Source organism: Aedes aegypti, chromosome 3 (assembly GCF_002204515.2).
Source record: "Aedes aegypti strain LVP_AGWG chromosome 3, AaegL5.0 Primary Assembly, whole genome shotgun sequence".
Classification (NCBI taxonomy): Eukaryota; Metazoa; Arthropoda; class Insecta; order Diptera; family Culicidae; genus Aedes; species Aedes aegypti.
Genome location: NC_035109.1, coordinates 333,731,259 through 333,755,453, shown reverse-complemented (window position 1 = coordinate 333,755,453; position 24,195 = coordinate 333,731,259). Strand labels below are relative to the sequence as shown.

The 24,195-nt window shown below is 37.9% G+C and overlaps 1 protein-coding gene and 1 long non-coding RNA gene across 4 annotated transcripts in view; both read right to left on the bottom strand.

Moving 5' to 3' along the window:
- The window catches only part of LOC110678644 (SOX domain-containing protein dichaete), a 243,563-nt gene that overhangs the window by 46,713 nt on the left and 172,655 nt on the right, over positions 1-24,195 (bottom strand). For all 3 annotated transcript variants that reach the window (XM_021851781.1, XM_021851779.1, XM_021851780.1), the window contains exon 5: positions 22,189-22,271. In XM_021851781.1, the coding sequence (XP_021707473.1) occupies positions 22,189-22,271 (83 nt within the window). The remainder of the gene's footprint in view (positions 1-22,188; positions 22,272-24,195) is intronic.
- LOC110678646 lies at positions 10,020-10,504 on the bottom strand. The gene is made up of 3 exons (XR_002501804.1): positions 10,354-10,504; positions 10,168-10,292; positions 10,020-10,104 (listed from the first exon to the last, which is right to left on the bottom strand). It is a non-coding gene; the product is annotated as an uncharacterized LOC110678646 (long non-coding RNA).

The following is a 24,195-nucleotide window of genomic DNA, read 5'->3' as shown; positions in this document are numbered from 1 at the left end:
GTAATGCTCAGTTGACTTTTCAAACTCAACCTGTGGAATAAAATGTTCAATAGATATCTGTATTTCTAAACACAAATAATCTATTCGATTTGGAAATCAACGTGTTATGAAAGGTAAGATTCCTTGTTAATTTCCAGAAACTATTCTGGTAAATGATTTGTATACATTTTGGACTAATATCTGAAATTGTTTGCTCTTGTGGGAAAAATGTTAAGTGTGAACTTAAAGAATGGAATGAATTTATTATTGATTATTCCTAATTTTCGATCATTCAGTATCAAGGATGGAAATCTAGTGATCATGACAAAATACATGATGCCTCGCGTTGTTCTTTATCCTGCGATCATAGCAACAACGATTAACTTTTTGTCGTCAAGTTATCACAACAAACTACGCTCCGCGAATAATGCATCGTGTTGCACGTGTGCTAGCGATTAAATATTCACGAATAAAAGTTTAATAATTTTGAGGATTTTACCACTTTTACTTAGTGATCTACCTCCATATATGCGGATTGTTATTCTAAAACCATTCGGACATTGGTTGAGCGATAAATAATAGCGTGAATGCGGCATGATTCAAGTTGATCGCTACTTGTAACAACATCCGATAAACTCTTTGTCCCGCGACAAACAGTGCATCGGATGCTTGATATATCCGCTCTACGCACGCGTAATGAGGTGTTGAAATCATGCTGCTGCGAGAGTAACGGCCCTCTTAGATTATTCCAATACTGTGTTGTTGATCGCTAGAGACAATTTTTTTCCATCCTTGTTCAGTATAAGATTCAAAGTGGGCAAGGGCCCGGGTGACGTTGGTCTTAGGCATCACATTTTTGGGTCTCTCACAAATATTAGTTTTGAAAGTTGTTTTAATTCAAAGTGTTCAATGGATCCCATGCATGATATGTCCCTAGGCCTCTTTAACCCTTCAGTCGTCACGCGGTTTGCCATCGTCAGAACTAACACGCTGATGCTGTGTACGATAAGCGAGGTTTTTTCACCACTGTTGTACAAAATACAACAGCGCGACGACTGAAGTGTTAAGTAGACACAGCTTCACATTTTAAAGATATAAGAACTGGATTTATGGCTTCGAATTCATAAATCCTAATTTCAATCATTTACCCAAGTTCGCCAAGCTTAAAAATCTGGAGCTTTAGTGAGCTTTGAATGAGATTCTATCCATTTTCTTACAGTAACATTTCAACAGTATAGGCATGAATTTATATAACATATTTTCGTTTACAACCATTGAGATATTTTCAAAAGCACGAATTTTAAAGATTAATTGTTCCAAATATTTTGACGGGTCTTCCAAGCGTTGCTGAACGTTTTCGAAAAAAAAATACACATAGTTCTTTTTATTAGGCCTTGCTTTTATCAGCGCAGGGCCACTGCATAGGGAGCATGGCACAAATCTACTTTATTTAATTATGTATTTATTTTTAACGATTCTGTTTTGAGGGCCCCCAAAATTTGCTTCCGCACTGGGCCCCGAAAACTCTAGCTACGCCACTGACATTTCCAGACCATCATATAGTTTCATATTCCCATAATGCCACAGCTCATATGTAATGATTTTGCACCCCGATCGAGGTAGAGACTATGTCCAATATCAAACATAAAATTCTTTATCTTGTTTCTGGCTTGACATCGCAACCGTGCTAGAGCCTACTGCTCAAACAAAAGATCCTTAACCGGTGCGATTCGAACGCATGCTCCTCAGTTTGGTCTGCGCAATATCGCAACGGCTGTATGGACCTTTCAAACATAATTTATTAGGTTGTGCTACTTTTCCCCGAATGTCGGTTCCCCGAATGTCGTTTCCCCGAACGCCAGTTCCCCGAATGCCAGTTCCCCGAATATCCCTTTTCCCCGAATAGCCCACTTGCCCGAAAAGTTTTTGGCGCTCATATTTGTCATAACTTTCTACATTTCAAGGGGGTGAACGTACTGGTCATCTGATATGCACCCTTCTTTATTTGATTGGCGGTTCTTACAAGTTTTACCGTCCTCAGCATTTTTTGGCAACATGTGTATAGTCGAGAATGACTAAATACCTCCTTCTTTTAATTGATTATCGTTCTTTCTAATTCACCCCCCTGCCACTGAAAACTATTATAGCACCTATTTGAACTGCTACACTTTTCGGGGAAATGGGTCATTCGGGGAAATGATATTCGGGGAAACTGGTCATTCTGGGAACTGGCGTTCGGGGAACCGACATTTGGGGAAACGACATTCGGGGAAAAGTAATACAATCAATTTATTATATCCGTTGCTGCCAAAACGAAAAAGTATAATAAAAGGAAGCGGTATCATTCGACAAGTCTTGAATCAAGTTCCTTGCCTGTATGTGAAAATTTTATCGTTGACGAACTTTTGACAGCAATCAAACCGACAGCAATTTTGGGACCAATTCTAATAGGAGTTCTTTCACGAAAGCTTCCTGAGTTTCCTTCGAGAATTCCTCTAGAAATATCTTCAGGTATTCAGGTGTTTTTTTTTCAAATATTCCTCCAGGGATTTTACCAGAAATTCCTTCAAGATAATCTTTACCGTAATCCGTACAGCGATTCCTTCCAGGAATTTTACCAGAGATTCCTCCACAAAGAATTTCTTCTATTATTCACCCAAAAAATCTTTGAGAGACTCCTCTAAGAACTCTTCCAGGAAATCTCCCCACGGATTCTTGCATAGATTTCTTCAAGGCTTTCTCCAGGTTATACTACGACTATCTCTTCGAAGATTACTTCAGAGATGTCCGCAGTGATTTCTCCATGGATACTTGCAGGTATTTCCTACAGGTTGTCCTCTCTAGATTCCTTCAGAGTTCCTACAAGAAATAATTTTACGAATTTTTTGAGAGATTCCTTAAGACTTTCCTTCAGGAACTCTCCCTAGGATACCTCCAGAAAAATTGGTGCATGAATTATTCCGTGGATTTTTCTGTTTCTGTTCTGAGATTTCTCAAAGAACTGTTTTAATATATTTCTTCAGAGAATCGCCCATGGATTCCTCCAAAGGTTTCATTAGAAATTATGCTAAGAAATCCTCTAGGGTTTCTTTCACGATTTTTTTTAATCTAGAGTAATCCTTTGTGAAACCTCCGGAGAAATTCTTGCTGGAGCCTATGGAGGGATGTCCAAAGAAATCTTTGAAGGAGTCTCTGAAAAAAATCATACGAATGTATAGTCAGAATTATCTTGGTAAATTGGTATAGGAACCAATGAATGTCTGAGAATATTGCTGGAGGCATCTCTGAAGGATTATCTGACTTAATTATTGAAGGACCCCCTGAAGGCTCTCTAAAGGAATCCCTGGTGGCATCTCTGGATAATTCTTGGACGTATCCCAGGCATCATTGTATTATTGTAGAGATTTTGTTGGAGGATTCCCCAGAAAAAAACCATGTAGAAATTTTGCTAGGGGCAGCCCTAGAAAAATCTTTGTAGATACTTTTCTGAAGAAATTCCTGGAATAATCCTTGGAGGAATCCATGGAGCAAATCATGAGAAAGATAAATCTCTGAAGGACTCCCTGAAGTAGTTTTCCAAAAGGAACTTATGTAGAGACTTTACTGGAGGAATTTATGTAGAGATTTCCCTAATGTAACCCTTGCAGAAATTCTTAGGATAATTTCTGATGAAATTCATGAAAGAATACATGAGAGAATCTCTGGAGGAATTTCTAGACTTCTAGAGGATCCCTTGGAGGATTTTTTTAAGCCTTCTCAAGAAATTCCTGGGTAATCCCTGGAGGATTATTTGGAGAAATCCTTGGAGCGAATGCCTTGGTGGTGTCTCCGGGAGAATTTTTGAGGAATCCTGTAAGGAATTCATGGAGTAATTTTTGGTAAAGTACCTGGAAGAATTTCTAGTGGAAACTCTGAAGGAATTTCTGGGAGAATTTCCTGAAGAAAGCCTGGAACTGCTGGTGGAGTCCCAGAAGAATTCTTGGATGTATCCCAGGAATCACTGTATTATTGTACAGATTGCGATGAAGATTATCTTGGAGGAATATCTGGTAAAATCCCTGGAGGAATCTTCCAAGGGATTTCAGAAGAAATCTCTAGAAGTGTCTCTTTTGATAGAAGATGAAAAAAATGCGTTTTCAATAACAGGTTAAAATTCGTCAGCGTTAAGAGCCCACAAATTTCATAACGCTGAAGGGGGTGGGTGGGTTTTCTAGAAATGTTACAGCTCATACAAAATTCGTAGAACATTCATATAAAAAGCGTTACGAGGGGGTGGGTGGGTGTCAAAAAAGGCCATTTTCGTATGAAATTTGTGAATAAACCCATATAGCAGTAGCGCTAAACGCGCAACTTTTCAGCAAGATGTTCTTGACTTCCCATAGCATTGAGTGTCCTCGTACCTGTCACAAGATATCCAAGCAAAGTTTGAGATCCTATTGAGAACTTATTTTGATGTTATTATGTCGTGAATTTTGATAACTTAGTTTGTTGTCATATTGGTCGTTTAAACAGTTAAAATATCAAAACTCAAAGCAAAAAAATGTTCTCATGAAATCAAATTGAAAACTATTTTTGCTTTCATGGAAAGTAAATTGTGAACTCATTGAGATATACATATTTTCGATTGATTTTGAAACGAGTCTGCGACAAATTAATGCTTCATTTTCATATTCTCATAGTGTTTATTAGACTGGCCCAGCTCAGTATGGGAACAAAATAAAGTTTTATCTTATGAGGCACCCCTCAGGATGATTCCTGAAGGTTAGAGGGAGACTTCCTGAAAACTTCAGTTCGTTTGGTCGATCTATTAATTGGCGCAGTTGAGTTGAAGTTAACATAGAATTTTCAGCTCAATCATATGGGGAATTGCACATCATCTTCTTTTTGGTTCAGGAAAATTGTTGATCGCGTTCAATTGAACCCAGAATGTCAAAAACACCACTTGATACTATACTAAGGCCGGTATCTAGGGGGTGCCCCGTTGAGTTTTACAACATTTTTTTAAGGGCCAGTCTAGTGTTTATACACAGCACGAATTAATTTATATTTTTTTAAATGAAAACATTAACAAAATTTTAAAATTATAGCAGAACAAAAACAAAATACCGTTTTGATTCATATTACGGGCACTTAAGGACTCAGGGAAATATGAATCTATAACAAAAGGTCGAAGGACAAAAGGTCGAAGGACAAAAGGTCGAATGACAAAAGGTCGAATGACAGAAGGTCGAATGGGCAACAATTTAGGAAGAACAAAAGGCTATACTTTTGAGATAAAAAAGCAAGTTATCACAAGCGCTACAGCTAAAATAGACGCGAAGAAAACGTGCATATTTTCAGAAAGACCATACTAAGGGAGGTTCAATTTCAGCTGGCCAACGATCTTTTCGGGGTGAAATTTTGTTTGACTTTTCAGGTCGTAGTGCATCCAGAGTTACTGTGTACGTGATGTAGCCTTATGTGCCAGAGCCACATTCCTTTCGTGTTCACCCGTGCACTGTATATTTTGAGACCTTGGTGTTCCTCGCTTTTTTAGGGTAATTTCTCAATGCGTCTCATGCGCTTCGTTACATGCGTTGTTAAAAAACAGCACGTGCCAGCACAATAATAGATGTGAAGACAAAATTTTAAAACGAGAATCGAAATTGTAGCTTCCGCATCGCGTGTCTTCGACCGTATCATGTAGACCATCTATACACCTGCATAACAAGGTAAAAATAGCTGTAGAGACTCTTCGTTACTGAGCAGTTGTTTTACAACTTGGATACCGATGGCGAGAGTAGCACTGAGCAGCGCGCGCTTTCAGAATTTTTGTGAACCCAGCGCAGCACACTACGATTCTGATGCGTTGAAAGGCGGTTTGGTTGGAGACTCGTTAGATAATTTATGTTCTCCTGGTAATAATGTAACTCTAAGTGCATCGAGGTGCATGCCACTCAATGTGCTATGCGTTGGGATGTCAAGTGCTGGAATGCAGTAACTGCGGCTGTCATTCAGATTATACTCGAATTATACCTATGGTGTGCCGCCATGAGTTGACTGCAGAGCAGAGGGTTCGCTCTGCGGAGGCTGGTTCCCTGTAACAATGTTCAAGGCGGCTAGGAGAAGCAGTTTGCCTAGGCTTTTTCTGCTGCATATGTTAAAGTGCTATATGAAATAGCCTCTCCTCGTAGTAAACCCATCAGGTTAACGGTATAACGGGAGCGATGCAAAGCACTCCGTCAAAAGCATTAGATGCTATTCTTCGTCTGCTACCGTTGTACGAATTTGTACAATTAGAAGCGGAGAAGAGTTTTCTAAGGCTTAATAGATTAAATAAGTTCAAATCAGGTGATCTTGTTGGGCACTTGAATATTTCACAACATATCCATTGTGGGCCAGTGATGACTATGCATGAGGACTGGATGAAAACTGTGGACAATTCTGATATCCCTTACAATGTATGCGATACGACGCGTACGGATTGGGATGTTGGAGGTCCCAATGTTCGTCAAGGCTCCATAAAATTCTTCACAGATGGCTTAAAAATTGGGACACAAACTGGAGCAGGAATCTACGGCCCTGGGACAAATGTCTCCGTGGCGATGGGAAGCTATCCAACAGTATTCCAAGCGGAGATTTTTGCCATACTAGAATGCGCTAATATTTGTCTTAAGAGAAAATACAGACATGCAAATATCTGTATTTTTTCTGATAGTCAAGCTGCGTTGAAGGCATTGGGCGCATATAAATGTTCATCAAGACTTGTCTGGGAATGCATTCTCTCATTGCGAAAGGTGTGCAAAGAAAACTCTACTTGTTTGTATTGGGTTCCGGGACACAATGGCATTGTAGGAAATGAAAAGGCAGACGAGCTTGCTAAACAGGGTTCAAATACACAGTTCATTGGACCGGAGCCATTCTGTGGCATATCGTACTGTGCACTAAATATGGAACTAAAAAGCTGGGAACGACAAAGGGTGATGACCAATTGGATGGTCACTACAAGGTGTAATCAATCTAAAAGATTTTTAGTTCCAAATGAAACTATCACGAAAAGACTCTTAGAGCTCAACAAGAGAGTTCTTTGTATATACATTGGCCTATTAACTGGACACTGTCCGAGTAGATATCATTTAAAGAATATTGGTCAGGTTCAGAATGATATCTGTCGTTTCTGTAACATGGAACGCGAAACCTCGGAACACCTGCTCTGCAGTTGTAGTGCATTATACAAGCGCAGATCCAAATTTCTAAACGGGGGTTATTTACCACTAAGTGAAATTTGGACTGGAAATCCCAGTAAGGTTGTGGGTTTTATTAACTCTATTTTGCCTGACTGGGAAAAGACGCGTCAAAGTGCTTAAGCTGTTCACTTGATTCATGGTGGACAGTTTTAGTTCCTTCAATGATGCGAATAGTAAAAAGGGACATGCCACAAAAGTTCAATCCAATGGACGCAGTGGCTTAACCTTCCCAACAAAAAAAGAAAAAAAAAACCCATCAGGTGGCTCGAAAGAGAAATGAGTCTGAGTCCAAGAGTAATGTACCGTTTTGTCTCAAATTCCGAACAGACTCATATTCCGAACACTCGGTTTTTGTATGGCGATCCGGTTGAAATGTTTCGCTGAAATATGCCACCAAATAACAAGGAAATGGCAGTCAAGTGTAATTTAATTTTGACGTCCCCAATGTAATTAGTAGTGGTGATTGTCTAGTTTGAGACCAGTAGAACAAGCTCAGATAAATTTACTTGCGAAATTATTCATTTCAATACGATTTATTCGCGCTGTTCGGAATTTGAATCAAGGTGTTCGGAATATGAGACAGAATTAACACAGTGTTCGGCATTTGAATCAAAATGTTGTCCATACTTTTACGTAAAAACAATACTAAAACTAATTAAATCAACATTATTATCGGTACACCCAATAGCTAATAGTTAGACTTTGCGAAGAAATGAAAATTTACACAAATATCATCTAATTTATGCCATTCAGATGCATTTGTAGTCACTGTTGGCCTTAAGTGTTCCGAATATGAGTCAAAACGGTATGTGTTTTCTGTAAACCTCCATTCCATGGGTACATTTCAGATCGTCGGTGGTGCGACATCACACCTGCATTCCTTGAATTATCTTCTAACGGTTTGTGTTGCAGATCATCTCCTAATAAAAAGCATGATGCACAAATGCAAAAATGATCAAATTATCAGAAAAGCTTTCAATAAATGCTAGTGTAGCTGAGAAGCAGATTCTACCCTAGTTGGGACCTAATTCCAGAAAAAGGATGATTATTTTCCCTGATGCTAATTTAAATCAGTCGAAACCAACAGTCAGATAAAACACTAATGCATAGCCCTAAAACAGCAAAACTTAAAAATAGGGAAAATCCTTTGTTAGAAATGCTATGGGGCTCTGCACACAAATAATTCCCTCTCTTCCGCTTTTTCATGAAATAAGTAAACAACAAGGCCAGTAAACGTCAAAACTCCATACGAAATCAAAACAGTGCAGAGCCTCATTGAAATGCTCATAAACACTGTAAAGCTTGAAGAACAGTAGATATTTATAAGAAGGCAACATTTCAATTGAAAAAAATACAGGCAAGATGTAAAAGTGAAATCTATGAAGAACAAACAATCAATATAAGAAGGAATAATCGTCGATACAAGTGTCTACAACAGTATAAAATCACTATGATGTATAACTACAAAAGAACAGCCAATGTTTCAAAGAAGGACAAATCTCTATTGAAAATGTATCAAATAAAAAGCTAATAATAATTAATTTATGCTTTGGAGTATCAAAATAATAACAACCGACATTCAGAAAATGAATCTTTTGTTTGGAAAATAAAAGCATTAATATAAATTATTGCTTCAAATTGTAGTTCTTAAGAACAGCTATCATTTAAAAGAAGGAAAATGTTAGCAACTGAGTGTACGGTAATCCTTTCAACGGTACAATTTGGACCTTTTGTCCATTCGACCTTTTGTCCATTGGACCTTTTGTCCATTCGACCTTTTGTCCTTCGACATTTTGCCATTCGACCTTCTGTCCTTCGACCTTTTGTCCTACAACCGGGAAATATAACCCAGCATAGAGCATACAAAATAAATCATTCTGTATGATTCCTTAGCGCTATCGAGCGTCGGAAGCCCTTTACTTTCGAACGGTGGGTGAAGAATACGCTTCCGCAACTTCAATAATTTTAAATAAATCAAAATGTGTGGCCTTTTCATGATTCTTATTCCGGACGCTTCCTCACTTTTGCCTCATATTCCGGACACTTTGAATCAAATTCCGGACAGCTCATGATAATGATTAATGGAACAGTCAAATCATCAATCGAAATCGTTAAACCACCAATAGACATCTTAGCTAGTTGGGCATTATAAATTTTCAAAGATAATTATGGAAAAAGTTTACTAAAACGAGCCTTGAAATTGAGAACTTTTGAACAGCAAAAACTGAAACATTTTGCGTGAAATGTTTCCCATACAAAGTAGAGTGTCTGGAATTTGAAGCTGTCCGTAATATGAATCAAAACGGTACGACCAAGGTATCTAGAAGGAAGGTAATTCAATGTGTCATTTAGCACAATCCGCCATTTTGGGAAACAATCTGACAGCTGGCGAGTTTATGTTGCTCCATCAGGCTAGCGAGCCTTGAGTTCCTAGCAACCTTTTCCCCTCATTTTTTATTTCGTTTCGAAAACGTCATTCAACAACCAAGTGTCAAACTTTATGTTAACCGGTGACGACATTTATCCAAAGAAAACCCGAAATGGGTTTGAACCAGTTTACCCGTAAAAACAAAGGCAAATTGTTGGTGACGGTGATAATTTGAGAATTACAGTTGGAAAAGGCGCATGCGATTTAAATGGAAATAAATGGTTTTATAGCTGTACTTTTGTCGATTGTACTGCGAAAAAGAACATAGATGGATGAAAGATCTTTTATCAACTTCTTGCCTTTGAAGAATGTAGTAATTAACACAATACCAGAATCTTCTAGTTTATTTCTCTCCAAACATAAACATATTAATATAAATTTAAAATCGTAGAAATAACACCATCCTCCATGATATCAAAAGCTTTGTTCGATTCAATTCCCATCTTTGAAATGCACGCTGTAAAGAAGAGTCTAAAATCGACAAATTCAGTTATTATTCTGCTATACATAATATTATCCACAGCTGAAACTGACCTTATCAAGACAAAAATGTAGGCAGAGCAGTCTTGAGATATGTTACACAAACCATATGTTTTCACTTTAAAATGGGCAATTTAATTGGTTTCCAATATTGGATCTCATTGATGAATAACGGCATCCTGAAACGGAACAACTGAAATTATGTGTTAAACTTATCTAAGAAACACATTTATTTGGTACCTGTACTCTCAAACTGTCGTTTGTGTCCAGAAATTTTCTACTCATTTTCAATTTTCAAACCGTAATAATAAACACTATGGAAACGATAGCAACCATCGGAGGGGAGAATTGCATCAACAAACTCGCCAGCTCGCCGAGTCGCCAGCTGTCATGTTCCTCCCCCTGCTGTCCATGACTCCCCGCATCCACTGACTGCTTAGATTGCTGTACCTGTATTCAATATATCTTGGGTACGACATCGAATATTTCAATGACAAGTTGATATCAAAATATGCTTGCTTTCTTTTTAATGTTGGTTTTTGCTCGGTATACATAGCATAGCATAGACTGACTGTACATGTCAATGGTTGCTACTCCGTGATTGATCGGAACTGGTAAGAATTGCACTTCGATCCAAATGCATAAGGAATGGGAGTTTCCGTTTATTCTTGAAGTGCAATTTTAGCAGATTTAATATTATTTATCAATAAAGCGCCGGCCAAGTCCCAGTACAGTCAGTTGGGATGGGGAAGGAATGTTAGGGTGTAATGATTGTTGCTTCTACAGACCGATAATACCTTTGCATCTCTACAACCACCACGGGAAGGGTGTTCATTAGTGAGGGGGGAACTGGGACTCACCTTTGGTCAGTGATGCGATCCATGGCTAAGGAGGAAAAATACGGCTTATGCTTAGAGCTAGTTTTACATTTATGTCTCGAGTAGTTTTTGGTAGAAGATTAGAAAAAATACGTCAACATTCATAATGTCGAAGCATTCAAAAGATGTTATTAGTAATGGTGAAAAGAGAAAGATATATGTTTATACTTTAAATTATGTGAAACAGGAATAATGCCGACACTTGTAGTGACAAACCATACCCAGTTTGTTTGAATATTACATAAAAGTTACGCTGTCATTGAAAAAGGTGTTATCACATGCATGAAACGAGCGCACCAGTTGGCAATCCATTCTCGACTGAACACGAATATCTTTTCGCACTCACACAACGCGAACCGCGAAAACTTCTCGGCGTCCCGAAAACGAACTGTCTTGCATGGGCTCGCCAAAGCATTGTCCAGCAAAACGCGTGAAAACGGAAAACAAAAACAAACTCTCGGCGTTTCGAAAACGAATCGTCTTGCTTGGGCTTTCCGAAGCACTGCCTGTTGGGCTTTGCTCGGGTATACAAATGCCAAAACGGTTAATCAACAAAGAAAGCTCTCAGTGAATAAATGTAGAAGTTCTCATAAGAGCATTAAGCTGAGAAGCAGGCACTATCCCGATGGTGCGTAACGCCTGAAACAAGAAGAACAGTCTTATGTTGATGCTCTTGTAAATCAGAATGAAAAACTCATGAAATTTGAACCGTTGTACCGTGATGAATCAAAATCAGGACCCTCTGAGAATATTTTATAATTAAAAACAAAACTGAATGTTAAAATTTTTATTTTAAATTTATACTTTCACCATGAAAACAGCCGATCATTTTACATTAATTTATAATCTAGTTACCATTGTCAGATAATTAAAAATAACAAAAACAAAAATGTTGCTCGTGTTCAACGGCTTTTCGTTGCGGTACAAGTGAACTTGGTGCGAGTTAACAAGCGCACCCTCAACGATTATCAGCTAAAATGTGTTAAAAATGTATTATATATGTAGTGATTGTAGCTTAACGTTGTTGTTGAACAGTTTAGTGACACCACATCGTAGATATACGGGATACATACACAATTGATTTTTGAGGGCGATAGGTAGTGTAGGTAATTTTTTACCCGAAATCACTAGGGACCAAAGATATAGAGCAAATAAGTTTTGAACCTTCTAGTCGTCACTGTGGACCACCGACAAAAGCATTTCCATGATGCTCTGTACAAAAAGTGAGGTTTTTTCACCTTTCTAGAACAAAACAGAACAGCGCGACCATTGAACTGTTAAGAATTTATTAAATATTCATTTTTTTCACGAAAACTAGAAAATTACGCTCACACTTATATCAAAATGTCGATCTCAGCTGTGCAAATCACGGTTAAAGTTCGTTTGCCGACATCTCAGCAAAAGTGGCGTATAATGTCAGCGGCACCCAAAGGTGCTCCTATTAAGGCCGCACGGGACGTCATCATAATCACCCTATCCATTTGAATAAGCAAATCTCGAGAACCACTCCAATTATCGATGCGAAAAATGTATCACTATGATTCTATATATGTAGTGCACAACCCAATACATTTTCAGCTTCATCGGTTCACTAAAACTCGAGATTTGCTTCCACAAAGTTTTGATGATGATTGTTAGAGTGAGACAAAAGATAGGGAAAATAACACGGTCTCCCGTGTCGCCTTAACAAACTTGAATTTTGGCAGACGTATCGTTTAAAATTAATTGGCTGATCGCTTGGCTGTGCATATCTCGGTTAAAGGATGAGAATTAGTCGAGCTCAATTGAGTGTGTACGGAATAACAAGCTAGAAGAGCCGACTGCAATACCGTTTATTGTACATAATATACAGGGTGATTACTATATCCTGTCAGTAAAATAAGTAATCATAGAAAAAATATGGTTGTATGAACTTTAATTACCAGTGCATATCCAGTTTTGGACATCTAGAACATTTATCTTCGCTATTCATAGATAACATATTAATGTTTTTACCTCAATTTCTAGCCAAATGCGTGGTTTCAGAATCATTACAGTTAACACGAACGTTATTCAAAAGCATATATTTTAACCAAAAAAGACATATTTTTTTCGCTAAAATTTTCCATAATCAGTCTTATGCTATTTCCTAGTTAGTCTTATAGATTGTGGTAACATGCTGTTTCAATCAGGCAATTTTTCCAGCGGACTAAAAATACAAATCTGTGGAAAACGTGCGTGCCAGGTGCAATGCCTTTAAAACAACACATATGGCTAAAAACTAAGGTAAATGAAAAAAGATTTAATCTTTACTTTGTCAAAACAAACTTTATAGATATGCAAAACAGGATGTACACTGGAAATTAAAATCCATACATACATCTTTTATCTACGATCATTTACTTTACTGACAGGATTTAGTAATCACCCTGTAGTGTATACTTTCTTTCTACCCATTTTGTAAACAGTTCTTAAACCAATACTAGTAGTTTTGAAGACATTCATTTTAGTCTCCAAAGTCACTTTTAACTAGTTATTTTGTTATTCGAATGGCATTCCATTGACTTAGGTTCGAGTGGAACGCATCAAAGCATCAAAGTAACCGCAGAATTTCAACATTGCTATAGTAACAACCGCAAAAAGAAAAAAAAAACAAGAAAACGCGCGAGGAACATGACAGGAAAAATGACAAAAAGATGACACCCCAACAATGGACACCTTAACGAGACAGTCAGAGTACTCTCGTCGGGGACGACGATGCGAGCAAGAGCACTCATCCGTCTGGCTCTGTACGCGCAGAATACCCGCAGAAGGACAGCAATAATAATAATTTCCATTCATTTGGGTTATTATTTATTGAAAGTTATTTATTATTTCTTGTTATTCAAATTTATACATTTGCCTTTCGCGCTCTTGTTTCTGCGCTTTGTTCGGATCCCCTTCTTTCAAGCGCGACCCGCGTGCTGAAGATTCCGAAACAAAGCCGGCAACAGGCGCAAGCCGTCCGACTGTCTGTCTGTCTGTCAGTGGGTGGATACAAAAGACAAAGCAAGCTTTGCATGATGAGCATTTTAGGTGACAAATGGTCCGGTTAATAGGGTTTTGTGGTACAATTTGTATAATGCTTATTATTCTTCTTGGCATGACATCCCTACTGGCACAGAGCCTATTTCTCAGCTTAGTGTTCTTATGAGCGCTACCACAGTTATTAACTGAGAGCTTTCTTTGCCAAAGTTGCCATTTTCGCATTCGTATATCATGTGGCGGGTACGATGATACTCTATGCTCAGCGTAGTCAAGGAAATTTCCATTATGAAAAGGTTTTGGACAGACCGGGAATCGAACCCAGACACCTTCAGAGAATTATTATTGATTTGAATCGAAGTGCAGTTTTTACCCAGGAGTCTGTTTCTACCAAATCCTATCAATAACAGAGTAGCAACCAGTAAGTCTATATTTTGCTATAACATCGCATCCCCAAATTGATCACCGCGACCAATCCAGTGTTTCAATCACTTCACACCTTCCGAACCGTATCTGTAGTGAAAATTACCCGACCAAACTCGAAATCAGTTAAAGTGTTAAATCATCAAATTAATCATGTAATCATTTTAAAAGTTCCCACTAGTCCGTTTCTCCGCGCGTCTTCGACGGTGCTATGTCTTCATCATCAATCCAAATTCCCTTTCGGTGGAGCCTCAATTCAACGGTCCCGATCTATCCCACGACTGCTATAGGGTGTCCCTGAAAGTATGAGCACGGCTTCGATAACGAGAATCACAGAATCACATAGAAATAAATAAAAAAAAAATCAGAATAGAATCAGAGTATCAGTTATTACTAAAGTTTTCTATACTTTACTTTAGGTATTTTAATAATTTCAAATCTATTCCTGATGAGGTAAAGAATTGGATGCAAGAGAACGAAGTCGTCTTGCTGAAGTCTTGTCCATATCTTCTGGGACACCCTACAGTCAGTGCAGTGTAGGATTGTTTACCCACGCGTTTCGAAAAGTTGCTACTCACTCCAAACGAACCCAAAGGTAGTGTTTTAAAACCGTTTCTTTCTCCCGTGGATGATTGAGGTGCTGCTTTCCGGGTCCATTTTAATGAGAAGGTGAGAAAAAAGAAGCGATTATGAGGAGGGAAATCTCTTAATCATAATCGGTTCCAATTATAGCTGATTTCACAGTAAAAATGTTTTCAATGGCGGTGGTGTTGGGAGAAAAGGTGCCTCGAGTTGGTCTTTTGAAAGAGGTACGACGGAAGGCTTTACAATTTACGCGGTTAGTCTCGGTCGTTTTTTCGCCGTTTAACTGTGTGCATGTTCTGGGTAAGTGCGCGAGGAAAGTCGAAGGTGGTTTCATTAATGCAATTACGTTAATTATGCAATTATTTTAATGTGCACTCTTGAATGTGAGGACATTTTTCCCAAGGTGTTCAATTAGTAGCTGACGTTTGACATAAAAATATAGGATCCAGCGTTTTCAGATGTTTTTTAAATATTATAAGTGTTTTACAGCTTCTGTCTACCCTAGTCTATATTTTTTTTCCTTTATCTTTGAACATTTCCAATTGATTCATTATATTTAACCCACTGAAGTCAATCTGTTTTCAGAACTTTTGTAAAACCTAATGTTTTGATTACTATTTCAAACACTGAGGTTAATTACTGTATCGAAAAGTAATTTGCAACATACCACAAACGTTAAATCCATCTTATCAACTTGCTATAGTTCTCATGTCTGTTCCTTTTTTATACTTTACCACGGTGCTATTTTTCCATTATTTGACATATTTCCAATGAAATACGTTTATATCTTCTGAAACATGTTTCTAAAATTGATACAATTATAAAAAATCACCTGTTCGTAATTTTTATAACAAATTTTGAAGGAAGATATATTTTCAATATACAGTTTTTTTTTACTTGCACGATTACAAAACCGATCGCTTAGTTGGAAATTACGCTTGATATTTGTCGGTACTAAGTATTAGGAGCAAAAAAAACTTTGAACACAATCCATTCAACACGGATAAAAATTTGATTCCCACACCATGATTTACAAGTCATGAAATTCATAAATTGATTGGGCCATGATGTCAGGATGACAAATCATGGTTCCTGGAGACAAATCATGATTCTTCATAAACGTAACATCAAGAGCGACAACACAAAGCGGTGCACTTTGCTGCAAGTCATTCGCATCGATCACCCATCATTGGATCATTGGATCACCCATAGATTGGTACTGTGGTAAAGTACGTGGCTCTCAATCAGAAGTTCTTGATTCGAATCTTGCTAAAGCATTTTTTTTTTGTTTTCATTTTATCGGGTTGACTGACAGAAATATAAATAGATCCGAAATGGATGCGCGAAATAATTTTCGAATCATGATTTTCGAGCATTCATGCATAATTTCGAGCACTCAGCTGCAACTTGTGTCGCGTTACGACAATCTGACTCATGATATCGTGAGTCCAAATCATGGTGCATTTTCATAAGATGAAAACACACTGGAATCATGATATCTGGGTGCATATTCATGATTTTGGATTCTGATTTCTACCCGTCAAATCTTGTTGTATAATGATGACAAGAAACATTGAACATTATTTTGAATACATATTTATCAAACTATGCAAAAATTAGTAAAAATTTGAGTAAAGTGATATTGACAATAATTTGTTTTGAAATAATTTGTCCAAAAATTAGGTTCTTCAATTGGTCGGTATGGTATTTGGATGATAAAATAAAATCGATAAATAAAAAAGTATGCAGTTGAGTGAACCAACTGCTCTATATCATGACAATGAAAACAATCAGCGCGCTGAGGAATTCGAGAAAATGTAAGACACTTCAAGTAGTGTGTCAGATTTTTCGGCATGGAATGGTTTTCTTCAAATGCATCAATTCGATCAATCATTAATATTACGTAAATCAAAACATCTGATTTTGATTTCTGGTCATTTATCATATTTGGACACTTAGTTAGAAATTGCAATAATTTCTGTGCAGTCAGAGCACTATGGGCGATCAGGTGGCCAATAATCGAAAAAATGACTTGTTCTGATAGGTTTTTCTTGTACATCATTCCATAGTAAACCCTTCTATTAGGTTATTCCTGGAATATCAGGGCAAGATCTTTTATATTTAAATTGATACAGTATGTCCAAGTTAGAGTTTTTAAGAAAAATGAAGAATTCAGTGCAAACACAAGATACACATTGAATACAATATACTGCATAATCGTAATATTTTATACAGATCTTTATACACTATCCAAAAGCTTATTCAAAAAGCTATCTAAGAAAAATAAAATGAAATAAAAATTCTTACTTTAGGTCGGAAAAATGCGGGGAGTGTACTGAAAACAATATATTTGATTTTATATCGAAACTTTACACATCCCATACTTTTTTGTCCCAAGTTGTCCCAGGCTAAAATTTATTACCAAGGTTACTTTGAGGTGTAAACTAAAGGATCGTGAAGAATTTAGCTGCACAAATTTGCACTTTTTTAATTTAGGGTTTTTCAATTTTTCTAATATTTTTAACCATTTTCTATTAAACAGCTAAATAATAATTCAGAGAAAAAAATGAATATCGCTAAATCATTCATATCTTCATTTCTATGTAAGATCTAACATTTATAATGGTTTGCACAACGTTAATCGCATAAATGGCTTATGTGCGTCATTAGTACAAAACATATTAATTCGCTATAAGCCCTTTTCAAAAGTTATTCTTGAAAACTTGTTTTTTAAAATAAAACATCAAATTTGTATCACAAAACTCATAAATACGACATGATATGATAAAAATATTTTTGGCCGCCAGTCTATATGGAAACCGCCCATAGTGCACAGTGAACCAAGTGTCAAAAAGCATTGACCCAAGAAACTTTTAGATTCTAAGCTACTGTAATGTCACTTATATCGGAATTAAAGATATGGATTACAAAGAATTTACGATACTGATGTCGATGGATGTTGGTTATCTGTTTATCTTAGAGACATGAACCCAGTTCGACCATGCAAACAATAAATGATTGTTTTCCAAGAAACTGTTCAGTCAGTGTAAACTAAATTACTGAACGGTGTTCTTTGGTTCAATCAGAATGGACCAAGTGCACCTAGTCCGTCTAAGAATTGTTCTTTTAAAGGTTTGGATCATGTTCTCTTCCATTTTTATTACCACATATTATGATGTTTGAAGGTTACACAAAAATATATGGATATATTAGACCAAGATTTTCAAGAGTTAAGAAATATCAAAAAGAAATATAAACCCTTTCTGCACTAAGTCCATTCGGACTTAACGCAGACCAATTGAGAATTTAAAAAAAAAAAGCTTTTCCATACAACACATGCAAGATATCGAATTTTACTTACGTATGGTGTTTAGAATGAAACATTTCACAAAATTGACGTAAATGGCACAAAAAACTGTAATTTAGTAACTTTTACATTTTTGTACCAAAACTATGTTATTTGAAGTCCTGGAACTTTGATATTTTTGACAACAAGTAGTATTTTTCACGTTTTATAACTTTGACAAGGAAACAGAAGCTCTAGGACATGAAATAAAATTGTTTGTATCGCAGCGCCACTTATGTGTTAAAAATTTGAACCGCACTATTATCATCATATTCAAGAGCAATAAAACCAATATATGTCTCCGAGACACCAACTCAAAAAAAAAATCACTCCCAAAGTACTTGATTATTTGTTTGGTTTGTTCGTTTTGAAAATGTGTAGAGGAGACTGCGAATAATTCATTGATATTATTCATATTAGTTTACCTCGTACCTACATTTTTGCAATCAGTATTTGTTTTTTCATTTTTTTCCATTGAAGACCTAATTTATGATCTACAATTTTGGCTCTGTATTTCAATGTCTTGGCATATATGTTACTGAATGTACATCACGAAACGTAATAGTAATAGAAACGTCAAATTTCTATATCGAAAATCATTAACCGTCACCATTTTGGGAAATAAAAAATCTCATTTGAACCCTGACTCCAAGCCCTTTTGGAAATAATCTAAAATTTTGTAAAAACCTCAGAAGCCAAATCCGACATTGAAAGAAGAAAACAAATTATTACTTACTAACTGTTAGAAAGCTCAAAAACTTACTTTGCAGTTCGAAAATGTGCAATTTAATTAAGGACTCACTAGTCCAAATGAAAATCATGTTGCTCAGGATTTCGAAAACATGCTCAATCAAGAAAACGTTCGAGAAAATTTCTCGAAAACTGTTTTGGAAGGAATAAGAACAACTATTAAAAAAATCAAGTATATGCAGGCTTGATAGAAACTCCTCTGCGAGGCAAAGAGGAGGCGATTTTGCCGTTTTTCTGAGGAGAAAAAAATAAACTCAAAATTTTCAACACAGATCCTCAAGCTATTCGAGTGAGAGTGCAGAAAAATGCGAGGATTTTTTCAGACACTCTCTCTCTCTCTCGTTGCGATGCTCACCATCACTCACACTTCAAACGAACTCTCGAACTCTGCCGCCCGAACAGACAGTCCTCGGGGAGTTGTGAGAGCACCCTTTTTTGATGGAATTTCACTCGGTTTTTTTTGTGCTGCATCTTCCTCGCTCATTTTTCGTTGCCTCGCTGCTTAGCATTTTTTGGCTCCCTCGCAAAGAGGCACTGGAAGCACGCTGCTCTAGAGTATGTCACCGAACTCTGATGATGTTGAGGAGAATTATCAAGCCTGAGTATATGAAAGCCCCTGGCGGTGATGGAATTTTTACATCCTCATCAAGAAACTTCCAGAGAGTAGATTATCATTCTTAGTTAATATGTTTAACTAATGTTTTTAGAACCGGACATTAAACCTGCAGAAGCTTTTGGCTGTCGGCCAATCAGCATGCTTTCCTTCATCAGTAAACCTCTTCAAGAGATCATTTGATCCACATCAACGAAAATTCAATTTTAGTCAATGAACAGTATGAATTCCAACATGGACATTCGACCACTCATCAAATTTTACGTGTTATAAATTTGATTCGTTCCAACAAATCTGAAGGCTATTCTACTGGTCTTTAGACACGTTCAACAGTGTTTGGCATGACGGCTTGATCGTAAAATAAATAAAAAAAAATTCCAACATACATTGTTAGAATAATCCAAAGTTATCTGTCGAACCGCACACTTCAGGTTAATTATCAGAACACTAAGTCCGAACGACTTCCTGTAAGAGCTGGTGTTCCTCATTATTTCCACATCTGACTTACTCGAGTTACATCAGGTATGACAAAAATCTTTATTTGCGAATGACACAGGCCTCTCCACCAAAGGACGTGCGTTTCATGTGTAGTAGATGGCAAAAAAAGTTTGGATGTTGTTTTCTTCATACTTGCAAAAATTGAAGATTTCTCCTAATGCTTCCAAAACTCAACTTATAATAATCCACTTTTAATCAAAACCTCTTTATTTAAAACCTTAAACTAGACATGTTATCACTGTGAGAAGGGGTTCCACGATACATACGAAATTGATTCCACGGTACGCTCGAAATTGGTCAGAAGAAGTTAAGTATATAGGGTTCATGCTAGATAAAAATTTAACTTTCAGAAATCACATTGAGGGCATTCAAGCCAGATGTAACAGATATATAAAATGGCTGTATCTACTTATTACCAGATAATCAAAACTTTGTCTTAAGAACAAGCTTTTGATCCTTGAAGATTCAAAATGTCAAAATCAGGTAACAGTAGGTACAGCACTGGTGTGTGTTTAATCTATTTCGAGCATATATTTTGATACGTAGATGTCATAAATTGACGCTGAATAGAAAAAGTCGGATTTTTATGACAACATGAAGTTTTGTGAACAATTTGTAATAATAAGTTACATTAATATTGATACTTATTCCGAATGGTGCAGATGTTCTCCAGCGCCATTTAAAATTCAAATGAGAAAAATCAAGCTACCTTACCGAAATATCACTCCACTCACTCAACATTTATGACAAATCGCTCATTTCCTGTCACAGCAGCGTTTCGAAAATTAGCTTCCATCATTTACTACGAAGAATGCGGAGAGTGACAGAGACACAAACGGAGACAAGAAGAATGTGTCATTCGATTTAACGCCACCACCATATCTGCCTACTTACGGACTGCTACGAGGAAGCCCCACTCAACTCCTTCACCCAAAGACACCAACCAACGGCAGCAGCAGCAGCAGCACAACCAATCGTACAACAAAACGTGTGGAGTGCTGCATAATGACAAATCACACATTATATTGGATTGTGACAGCTTCCAACAGCCAAACAACCGAAATCTAACAGAAGCGATGAGATCAAGATCTTTCGATTCACACTGATGATGTCTATATGTCTGACTGGGAAAGCGTCGGAATGATCGTCTCGTCATGACCTAACCCGCCTGTCCTTACGTTAGGGTTCACAAATCTTTGAATGAACCAATGTACAAAGCTAATTTTTGTTGATTTTGATGAGATTTTCCGAAATGGATTGAGTCTGCCAAAGAGACGAGGCCAATCCAATTATCCTCTTGAGACAAAACCCGCCCGAACAAACGGAACGCGTGACTCGCTTTGTTGGGCGCGACGATCCTCTATGCAGGTGGTTCCCAAAGCGGTCGCATTGCGGAAACAAAGATTTTTGACATCCTTGAGGTAAGCCAGATGTGAAAATATTGTATAATTTTGGTCCCATATGCCTGCTTTGAGGAACACCAGCTCATCAACCTGAAAAAATGGCAAGGTTGTACAAATTTTAATACCGGACAAAAATACTGCCAAAGCTTCTAGCTGCTTTCTTCTATCAGTGAACTTTTTGAAAAAGACATTTCGAACAAAATGATGGCCCACCTGCGTACATTTATTCATCGAACAAGATAAACGACACAAATTGCTGCGTTTTGACCCCGAAGTAGTCTATATGGCCCCTTATGGTTCACGAACCACTGTTTGGGAAACTCTGCTCTAAGCCGTCGACGCAACAAGCAATTTGATTTCGAAGAAACTAGATTATCGCCCTTGTTGGGTGCAAGGGTGTTGAGCAAAATGCTGCTGAAAAGTGCGGTAGCGTGGGAAAATAGGCCGAGGTTCGTACGCAATGCCCCAGATGTGCGCCGGTAACAAATTGCTTTAGGAAATTATAAAAAGAAGCACATAGGCTTCTGAATGGATATAGGGGAAACCAGAGTCGAGCATCGAGATAATTGAACTTACCTGTGTCGTGGGAGGACTAGTTTGTGACAAATGACTTCCTAAGTGGTACGGAGCGCCCGGTGCAAAGTAGCTGGGTGTGATGCCTGTTGAGGAATAGAGATGAGGTGGATTAGCTAGGATGAGTCATCTTGACTGTGATGTGATTTGTTTTGTGTAATTGTCTTTCTCGTTAAGTCTGTCGAACTATTTTTAGTGTTACTTTTGAAAACTAGATTTCTCAGTAGCACTTCATAATTAAATTGGAGTAAGGTACAGTGGGGTTAGTGGATCATTTGTCCAAATTAAGCATATATTCATGAATGTGTTCGCACAACTGCTCCTTTTTATTTTATATTCTCAATGAAATAGACCCCATTGTGTGGCCCTTAGCCTATTGCCAGCAACTCTTATCCCTACCTCCTCGTGGTACTGGCCGGGGTACGAGTAACCTTAGGGAAGATCTGGTAACCAATCCCGGTGGGAGCTTTGGTCGTATGCTGACAGGGAAAGGGGGGGGTTGCTTCTACAAATCTTGAGCGCCTGTACTCCATGTTAGGAGCGGTTGATCATCGTCCGAGTGCCAGAGAAGGACTCTAAGCTAAACTGCGCACTATGGCTCTCCGAACATTTGGTGGGAAATGGTCCTCCGGAAATCTAGGGGGTTGGTGTCAGGCTCTGCATGTCAAACTTAAAAATACACCAGCACAGGAACGTCAACGAGAGGATACGGACAAGAACAATCGGCAAACGTTTTGATCGATGGACGGCACTTCTCCGATATAACCGACTATCAAGTGTTGGTGAAACTGCGTCCAAAACTATCTGTCAACCGAACGTCGCCACAGCATAAGCGCAGCATGTCGAGTTAGCGTTGCCGGAAGAGGGCGAGCTGGACGAAGCCCTTCTTGAGGACTGCTGGAGCAAAGCAGCCATCAACAACGCAGCCGAGAGCATCGTCGAGTACGTGGAAGGGAGGACAGGTAACGATTGGTTCGACGAAGAATGTAGGCAGGTTTTGGAGGAGAAGGATGCAACACGGGCTGCAATGCTGCAGCAAGGAACGCGACAAAACGTGGAGCGGTATATAAGGAAACGAAAGCAGCAAGCCCGCCTATTCCGGGACAAAAAGCACCGCCTGGAAGAAGCGGAGAAGCTGCATCGTTCACAAGAAACGCGAAAGTTTCACGAGAAGCCTAACGCATCCCGAAAAGGCTTCGTGCCGCGAGCCGAAATGTGTAGAGATAAGGACGGAAGTATCTTGACGGACGGAAGTATCTTGACGGACGGATGGACGTGAGGTGATTGAAAGGTGGAAGCAGCACTACGATGAACACCTGAATGGCACGGAGAACATATAACGTTTTACGTTTTTTCGTTAAAAAATCAATAAAAAAGTTTGTGAACTTTTGACGTTTTTATCTCTTTAAGCAAAATCATTTGAATTTGAATTTGGTTGAGCTCAATGTTACATATGGTGTCGATAAGGTTTGTGTCTAGACTAAATGTACTAAATTGACGTCACCCAGTATGGGATATGTGTAGTGATATGCAAACCTTTTTAGTGTTTATTTTCGTCTTACCATGTTCGTTTATCGAAGGCACAAAGTCCGCCATATCAAATTTTATTTGGGCGCAATTTTTGAAGGAATAGGCTCTTTATGTGAGCAGGTTTCTTGCCTGCTCCAAAGAAGTAGACTCGATCATTTCGCTTCTTCAACGGCTGGTGTTCAGAAGTTCGTGGTTCAATTTTAAAGCTAATTTAGATTCGTGATAGCTAAAAGGTATTGAATGTGATTGAAGTGATTTTTCGTTTGTACTTTGTTCTTAATTTTGTTCTGTTTGTTATCTAAGTTAAACGTTTCGGAGTCGGTGTGTCCGACGAACGCGAACTTTTCTTTTTAATTTATAATTGTGACTCAAAAAGGTAATTTAACCGAACTCAATTTTCATAATTTAGTTTTTAATATAAATTTCGCGTTGGACTTTCTAGCGCCCTGCGCTTTTCGGGTACAGGCTGGAGTGTCGACA